Source organism: Sebastes fasciatus, chromosome 11, assembly GCF_043250625.1.
Source record: "Sebastes fasciatus isolate fSebFas1 chromosome 11, fSebFas1.pri, whole genome shotgun sequence".
Classification (NCBI taxonomy): Eukaryota; Metazoa; Chordata; class Actinopteri; order Perciformes; family Sebastidae; genus Sebastes; species Sebastes fasciatus.
In genome coordinates this window covers 20,023,184-20,032,718 of record NC_133805.1, presented here as the reverse complement: position 1 = coordinate 20,032,718, position 9,535 = coordinate 20,023,184, and the positions used below count along the sequence as shown (strand labels likewise).

Genomic DNA, 9,535 nt, shown 5'->3' with positions numbered 1-9,535 from the left:
ATCCGTTGACCCCGGAAATAATCTCAGTGCATTGATTCCAAAATCGAGATTCATTTAGGAAACAGTGACGATCCCACATTTTAAAACAGCACACACTGCATATCTCTAGTTATTACAGACACTGTTGTTTATTTCTACATACAACACAAAAATTTGAAAATAATAATAATAATAATGCCATCAGCCAAATTCATCTTTAACTTTGTTTAGTGTGCGTTTTGTCTCTTTTTTGACAAATGAATTACACTCAAAATACGAGTGGTGTGTGTAGGGAGGTGGAGAGAGAGTCTGCAACCATAACTGTATATAAAAAATTATTTAAGAGGCACTGGATAATTTACATTTATTATGTGCATTATTGTCATGATATCAATATTTTAAAATCATGGTTATCACGGTCATTACCGGTATATCGCGACAGCCTTAGTTAACGTTATGTATCATCATCTTTCTACCATGTGTAATGCATCCGAAAAATAATCTGTAACAAAGAATTATTTGACTTACAAACAGCTGCAAAAATCAAGATCTTGTTGTGTGAGGTCTTTAAACCTGTTCAATGACCTTGTTGACACTGAACTGACAACAGACGGATGATGTTTGAATCACTTATCTGTTGTGACTGTCGACGTGTTTCGTAGAGGGGACAAATCATTCTCGGTGCAGAATGAAGGATAAGCTTGTGGATTTTTTCTCCCCGAGTCCAGTTTTGATTTGGTAATTATGTGTGCATTATGTTTTCAGCCCTGACAAATGGAGTTCTGCAGGCTCCAGCTCCAGGTTGGATTTTGGACTCATTTCTTTTAAGTTTATGTGAAAAATAGCTGACTCGCGGCCATGTTTGATTTATACTTTCTATTCTACTTCGTAAGTAAAGGAAAAGAAATAAGATTCATCACCAACGTAACATCTAATGCATATAAATAAAGCTCATAGTCTCACTCCATCTTTTGTAGTTTTCTTCTCCTTCCCCGACATTTCTCTGAGGTAAACCAGGAGCAGCACACCTGACTGACAATCGTGGAAAAAAGGTGTTTTGTTTTTTAGCACGTTTTAATTAAGGCTGACATTAGCTAATTCACAACATGCACTGCCGGTCCCTCTTGGGTCTGGCTTGGCTGTTTCATTTGCTGGTGTTGAGCCAATGTGTCTGAGATTATGAGACCAGCGATGCCTCAGCCACATCTGGACACTGGTGGGACTTGCCGGCTGCTGGGCTATCATTACAGATGATCACTTGATGACAGCGAGTGGAAAGCAGTATTTAGATATGCTCTGCTTTTTATCCTATTGTCCCCCTCCTGGATGAAACCAGTGGTGTGTGTGTGTGTGTGTGTGTGTGTGTGTGTGTGTGTGTGTGTGTGTGTGTGTGTGTGTGTGAGCTATCTGTTTCCAGATGCAGAAACATCCTGCTGCTGGTTGGAGAATTGAGAATAAGAGGGAAAGAGACATTTCTCACTGCTCAATCGACATTTGAGACGTGACCAAAAGGCCCCAACATGAAACAAATTTGGTAGCAGGCAAAGATCTTTTTATGTGCTATATAGATCAGCTTCTGGAAAGAAGCTATACAACTGACATGTGGCGCAGAAGATTTTAATTGCTCCAAGAGAGCTCAAGCTGTTGAGTCATCAAGCTGTTATTCAAATAACGATTTTGCGATGTAAATATGTCAGATACATAATCATCTGTTTTTACACCATTTCGGATGCTCAGCTTTTTCAAGTCTTCAGTCTGAGAGGCTTTTTTTTATGTGTAATGAAAGAGCAAGAGACAGAAATAGACAGACAGACGTAGAGGAAGCAGTTTTTTTAAGTAGAGAGGCACGCAGCAGCGGGGAGCAGGCTGCTGTCTCCTTGTCCGACGCCCTTGGAGCGCAGCGTCGTGGCGTGAACTCCCACAAGACCTCTCTTTGTTCTCAGAAGATGAGGGCTAGCAGAGTGTGACCGTGCACTTACACCTGAAGCCATCAAAAGCAGAGGGAATAACACTTTTATACCGTTACGATGCCTCTGCTCTCATCCCCCCCCCGCCAATGTTCCTCCTGGCCACAAACAGGCCGAGAGAGGTCCTCCTGGAAATACCGCACACCTTCACACAAACCGGCCTGTCAATCAACCGCAGTCAAACAAAAAGCACAAACCTGCATGTGCAGATACATAAATGGCAATCTGAATGTCAGCTTTTCATCTTGTTTGAATGCACAGTTTGACATTTGCATCAAAGGAATGTGAGATGTCTTACAAAATTGAAAAAAAACAACAAAAAAAACAGCAGCGCTCATTATTGAGATTAATTTAGGAGCTGCCTGGTGCACAAGGAATATTGAAATATTGATCAGGGCGATGATGGAAAATCAGTGGCGGATTAATTAAACTCTGGTCCGCACAGACTATAAATGATGACACTGTTTTGTTTCATTTGCATATATCACCTCAGGCTTGTTACAGTGTCCCTGTCACTGACATGCCAACTACTGTATCGGTGTTTGTGTGCCGGCAGTGGAAGGTGACAAGGGTAAAAACCTTGTAGATAAGACAGAATATCAGCCTAAAAGCACTGCGTCCTACATCCTGTGTCCCACATCTTCCTCTCAGAGGAGCAGGGATGGGTAACACAGAGGCGTGAGACTGGCAGGCAGACAAGAGTGGAAGTTGAGGGCACACAACAATGTCCTGACAAATCATTTAGTGTGACATGGCAAGCATTTTGCAAGTTTGATGTCAGGGTTGATATCAACTAGGTCAGGAACTGACAATTTTTTTCATTATAGATTGGTAGATTATTCTTTTGAGTCTTTGTTTGGTCTATAACAACAGTTCTCAAGGTCTGATACTGTGGGCCTCCCCTCTAAGCCTCCAGCTTAGAAAAGGCGTCCCCCTACTTGCTTAGTTTCGCTCAACCCTGGATGTGTATGGGATCATGATTATGCTATATCCCTCAACAGTTGAGCCAAAATAGCTTAATATTGCTGTTTGACATAATTTCAGACAACACCAAATACATAACAAAGGTCTGTCCTAAGGCATTCATTAGTTTCTGACTCTGGGAAAGTGGGGAAAACAATAAAATTCCCCAAAACTACTGCATCTGAACTGTCTCTTTAACCAAATCACACACACATTTAGGCTATTCTATGTGATCTTCTTTTGATAACTAATGTTATATAATATTTCTATCTCTGGTCTATAAAATGTCTGCCTCTCATAATTTCCCAAGTGACATGTTAAAAGTCCAAACTCCAAAAGTATTCAGTTTATATTGATATCAGACAGAAAAAAGCAGTGAGTCCTCACATTTGACAAGCTCGGGGACGTTTTTGCTCGATAACACAGATTCATTTTCTGTCAATGTTTGCTAATCGAATAATCTATTAATCGTTTCGGCTCTAATACAACATCGACTCACTCAAGCTTTTTGTGCTCAGATGTGTTTGAATTAGGGCTGCCAAAGTTGATGCGATAGTAACGCGTTAACGCCATTCATTTTTTTAAGCGCATTAACGTGATTTGCAATATCGATCTTTTGGAGGTTGTAGCGGGAAGATACTGGCATCATTTGAAACTATAAAAACCTAAAGAATCCATTGGTACCAACCATGTCACAATAGCTTGTCACGAAGGAGGATAAATAACGCTCCAAACTTACGCTAACTTTTGGCAAGGAAAAACTGTCATGGCCATTTTCAAAGGGGTCCCTTGACCTCTGACCTCCAGATATGTGAATGAAAATGGGTTCTATCCACGAGTCTCCCCTTAACAGACATGCCCACTTTATGATAATCACCTGCAGTTTTGGGCAAGTAGTAGTCAAGTCAGCACATTGACACACTGACAGCTGTTGTTGCCTGTCTGGCTTGAGTTTGCCTTTTTATGACTTAGCATATTTGTTATTCTAAATGCAGTACCTGTGAGGGTTTCTGGACAATATTTGTCATTGTTCTGTGTTGTTAATTGATTTCCAATAATAAATATATACAAACATTTGCATAAAGCAGCATATTTGTCCACTGCCATGAGAGTATTAACTACTTGACAAATCTTCCTTTAAGGTACATTTTGTACAGATAAAAAAAATGTGTGATTAATCTGCGATTAATCACGATTAACTATGGACAATCATGAGATTAATCGTGATTAAATATTTGAATTGATTGACAGCTCTCATATGTCTTACTTTTCTCATGATGCCTCTCTGTGGCCAGACTGGTCTTCTATTGAGAGCTGCTTCTTTTTTTGTCTCTGAATTTGCTGCCAGATACTTTACTTCTCTGTCTGGTTCTCTTTCCACTATACACCCCATCCATTTCTGTCTCTGTTTACCTGTCAGACTGTATACACTCATTCTGCTGAGTGAGATCAGTGAAAGCTAAGAGAGAGAGAGAGAGAGAGTAGGGAGGCGTCTGAGTGTCCTGGTATATAGCATGGGAGAGTAGAGAGTGCTGGACTTTGGCATGGGCCATCCATCTGTCACTTTCTTTCCACCCATCCCTGGCACCGACGGGGTCATGGCAACGACACGGCCTGTGACGGATGACTAATCTTCCCCTGGTATAATGAACGAGACACCACCACCACCCCCCCCCCTGAATGCCAAGAGGGTGCTGATGGTGAGGACTGGCAACACACAGACATCCTATGATGAATGGCATGCATGTTATTATCACATGTGTGTGCCAGCCGAACACCGTAGTGAGAAATTCATGAATCGTGTTCTGAAAACACTGATATACACAGGGAGTACAGTATTAACTGTGCATCTTTTTTTTTTTATGAATGGCATGCATTTTATCCCCATGTGTGTGTGCCAGCTGAACACAGTGAGAAATTCATGAATCGTGGTCTGAAAACACTGATATATACAGGAGTATTAACTGTGCATCTTTTTTTTTTCTCTCTCCTCCTTATGTTGTTGAGTGAGGGGAGACAGGAAATGAATCAATATATGTTTCCAAAAATTAGATTGCACATGCAGGCTTAAATGATGGAAACATGTGTAGGAGGAGGAAGAAGAAATGACATTATGGATGATGTATGTTGTGTGTCACACTTGGTAGAGGGGAGCTGCAAGCAGTCAAATCTGTGTCTTGACTGTGTGTGTGTGTTGAGTAGCTGAGAACCTGTCTTATCTTCACCTCATAATGCGCAGGCGTGATCCTATCTGAGCCTCTCGCACAAAAAAAAAAAAAAGCTTTTACCCATCTGAGAACTAGACGTCGTGTGCGCTTGCTGCTTGCTTGCTCTTCTTCATGTGGCGCGCAAACGAAAGCTAAAGAAGATTTTTTTTGTGTGCAAAAACAGAACAGAGACCAAGAGGAATATGAAGCTTTCTTTGGTGTCCGATCTCTCCGAAAAACACCATTCAACCTGTGGATAGTGTTTGGAGAGCGCGCGTCTGTGGCCACCGGCCACCAGTCTCCGGTTATATCTCTGGGACGCCTGCTGTGCCGCGCGTCTTTTTCGGGTCTCCTGGTGTCTGTTGTCGGTTTTTGTGGTGGTGGTGATCCGGTTACTCCACGTTTGACCCCCCCCCCCGAGCCGTGAGAGCAGGTATTCAGTTTATGAATGGCACTGACATGGAGGAAATACCGTTTCAGAAAGTCAAAACCAGGCGGAAGAGAAGTCACTGTCCGACCGGCGTCCCTTTGACAACCATCGCCTGCGAGGACGAGTTCGACTGCAAGGAGCTCGAGTCTCTCTTCCACAACTACAACCTGAAATTGGAGCAGACGTCCACCCTCAAAGCCCTGGCGGTGCTCATCTTCATGTCCTCCACGCTGGCCGTGGTGGAGCTGCTGTCCGGCCCCAGCAGCATCACTATCTCCAAGGGGTCCCATCCGGTGCACTGCGTCGTCTTCGTGTCCCTCTTCATCGTAACTAACGTCAAGTACCTGCAGGTGACTCAGCTGCAGCAGATCGTCAACCTGGCGCTGCTCTTCGGCTTCACCTTCTCCTTCCTCTGCTGCCCCTTCTCGCTGGGCGCGATGGGCATTGAGCCGCCGACGTCTCCGGAGCAGGGCGTGTGGCAGCTCATCCTGGTCACCTTCGTCGCCTACGCGCTGCTACCTGTGCGGACGCTGCTGGCGGTCGTGTTTGGAGTAATGGTGTCCGTCTCGCACTTGATTGTGACCGCCACTTCTGTCACGGCGAAGACGCAGAAACTCTGGAGGACGGTACGTAGGCTATACATGTGTGCTGCACGTTTAAGTTGTTGTTGTTGTTGTTTTTACCATTAATAGGCTCATAATAATAATCATAATAGCTGCATCTATAGGCCCATGCAGTGAAACACACTGGGTTCAGCATCATGGACAGCTCCCATGTGGTTGGACTTGATGGGATTTTGCTTTTGATCAAATTTGACAAAAAGTGTTATTCTTGTTTACAACAATGCCTCATGTCAACACAGCCTGCAGGATCAATAAGTGACATCCCCCATGAAGAAGAATTTTCTTAGATCTTGATCTTAAAAAGTCTGGTGGGCAAACACATGAATGGTGGGATTTTTATGCTTGGTCACTTTTTTTTCTCGCCCCCTCCCTAAATATACTACACTAATAATAATGATAATGATAATAGAGAGGTGAAGTCCCGCCCCTTCTGGTGGACCCCGTGGGACATTATTTTGGGAAAAAATATGTATGGTAATTTTGTTGTTGTCTGTTACCATTAATAGGCTCATAATAATAATAATTTTGGCCCATGCAGTGAACACACATGGGGTTCAGCACCATGGACAGCTCCCATGTGGTTAGACTTGATGGTGATTTTGCTTTTGATCAAATTTGACAAAAAGTGTTATTCTTGTTTATTTGCTTATTTGTTTTTTTTCACAATTTAAGACTTTACAACATTACAAAAATAAAATAAAAAAATGAATAATATACAGTGCAGGAAGAGGCCAAAAACCCAATGGGCTTATCTGAAGCCTCCACCTAGAGACACGATAAATATAAAGAAATAATATGACTACATAATAGTGATAACAAACAATTAGGACAATATATATATAATAATGACAATAACAATACAGTAAATATATCAAAAAGGACAAGGATGACAACAATGCCTCATCTCAACACATTAGCAACAGGATCAATAAGTGACATCCCATGAAGAAGTGTTTTAGATCTTGATCTTAAAGAGTCTGGTGGACAAACACATGAATAGTGAATTTCTGCTTGGTCACTTTTTTTATGCCCTCTCCCTAAATATACTACAATATTAGAAATTCTTAGTCGACTCGATTCGATTAGTTGATTTAATCGATTTGATTTACATTTCCCTCTGGGGATAATAGAGCGGGGAAGTCCCGCCCCTTCCGGTGGACCCCATGGGACATTATTTTGGGAAAAAATATGTATGGTAGTAATTTTTTTTAACCCCAATGGAATTGTGGTATGAATCTCGATATGATACGATATGATACGATACAACTTTGTCAGTTTTCACTGGAATTCATTTTGCATCCATAGGCAGCTCAGTTTGAGAAAAAGTACACATACAATAGACATACTATTACCGTAGACAGACAGACAAGTAAGAGCCATCAGACAAAAAAACAAAACAAAACACATCAGAATTATTCATACATTACCCATTACAAAATTACCATCTGTCCTCTGGATTTTCATGTCTTTAGCAGCACATTAATTATTATTTAGCAACAAGACAATACATGTGCTGCACGTTAAGTTGTTGTTGTTGTTTTTTATACCATTAATAGGCTCATAATAGCTGCATCTATAGTACATTAAGTATACTGTATAGGCCCATGCAGTGGAACACACTGGGTTCAGCACCACAGACAGCTCCCTGTGGTTGGACTTCCGGAAGTCTGGTGGACAAACACATGAATGGTGTGAATTTCTGCTTGGTCACTTTTTTTACTCGCCCCCCTCCCTAAATATACTACAATATCAGAAATTCTTAGTCGACTCGATTCGATTAGTTGATTTAAACGATTTGGTTTACATTTCCCTCTGGGGATATAGAGAGGTGAAGTCCCGCCCCTTCCGGTGGACCCCACGGGACATTATTTTGGAAAGAAATATGTACTGGAAGTAATTTTTTGACCCCCATTGGAATTGCGGCATTAATCTCACATTATGATGTTTGTCAATTTAAAAGGTAATTTTTTGCAAGTCAAGAAAGTCACAGCTTTGTCATGGTATCATTTAGTTTTGTGTGAAACCGCTCAGTGAACTTCATTTCTCGTCTCGCACAATATACGTCATTAAAAATTAATATGTTGATTATTTTCTCGATTAATCGATTAGTTGTTTAACCCAGAATGAGAAAGAAGAAGCGAAACCCATCGCTGGTGTGAGTTCATCCCAGGACGAAACACACAGCCATCGTATAGCTTCAGCGAGAGAGACGTCACTTATACGCCACTTTTGGGTGTGTCGTCTTTCTAATTATGTATTTTCACAGTCTTATACTTCAACAGTTTTACAACAAACTGCGACTTTCTTGACTTGCAAAATTATCTTTTAAATCAACAAATTGCCGTTGACTACCGTTCCTATTTTTTCTGAAATAAGGTCCCATGGTGGTCCACCGGAAGAGGCGGGACTTCGCCTCTCTATACAAATTAGCCAGTGTCACTTTACTCTAAGTCAGTAGTTATCAACATATTTTTGCACCTCCTCAAAAAGAAGGAGGTGTTGTTTCAAGATGGTGGACCAAATATTGACTTTTACAGAGGCTGTTTTAAATATTTAGATGTATTTCACAGAGGATTCGCCTCCCTGCTATAGACCTCTATAGTTTAACTTCAAACACGTCTACAGTCAAAACAAATAGCTAGTAGGACTGTTCTCGACCAAAGAAATTCTTAGTCGACCAACACTTTTGTCGATTAATGGATTAGTTGATTTAATCGACATATCTGTAAAACTGAGTTTCTCCACAAAGAATCACACAAAAGCACCACTTTAAATCTTGTGTTTACCAGAGATGTGCTCACAAGTTTCTTGGAAATAAGACATTCAGCGTGAAAAAAAGCATAAACAATTACTAGTCGACTAAAGAAATCTTAGTCGACTAAGACCAAAACAACCAATTAGTCGACTAATCGACTAAGAGGTGGCAGCCATAATATCAACTAGTCTGAAACTAACAATTATTTTTACTATATATTGTTTTCTGAGTCATTATTTGGTCCATAAAATGTTAGAAAAATGCCTCTCATAATTTCCCAAATGACATCTTAAATGTCCAAACCTCAAAAGTATTCAGTTTACAAAGATATCAAAGCGATATATATAGGACCAAAACGACCTGTTATAGTCTAAATAAACGACAAAGAGGGGGCAGCCCTACCTGTAAGTAAGTCTACATATTTATGCAGAGGTTCAGTCATGGTGAAGTATTGTATTGGCCATAGCAGTGGTGATGCATACCTGTAGCCCCCTAAAAAGAAAACAAGCAGAGAGGGAAAAAAATGAATGAGCAAAGCAGTCTGCATGACTGTTTCCCTGGGGATGTGATTCATGCCCAAAGGAGCCTGGCTGGGAATGAAGAACCAGAGT

General features: G+C 41.2%; 1 protein-coding gene across 2 annotated transcripts in view; it reads left to right on the top strand.

The window, feature by feature from the left end:
- The first annotated feature begins 3,294 nt into the window (after positions 1-3,294).
- LOC141777289 (adenylate cyclase type 1-like) overlaps positions 3,295-9,535 on the top strand; it is a 51,888-nt gene continuing 45,647 nt past the window's right edge. Inside the window, exon 1 of one of the 2 annotated variants that reach the window (XM_074651417.1) lies at positions 3,295-6,172. In XM_074651417.1, coding sequence (XP_074507518.1) covers positions 5,561-6,172 — 612 coding nt within the window. In that variant the 5' untranslated portion in view covers positions 3,295-5,560. The remainder of the gene's footprint in view (positions 6,173-9,535) is intronic. The other variant, XM_074651418.1, reaches the window with a different exon arrangement.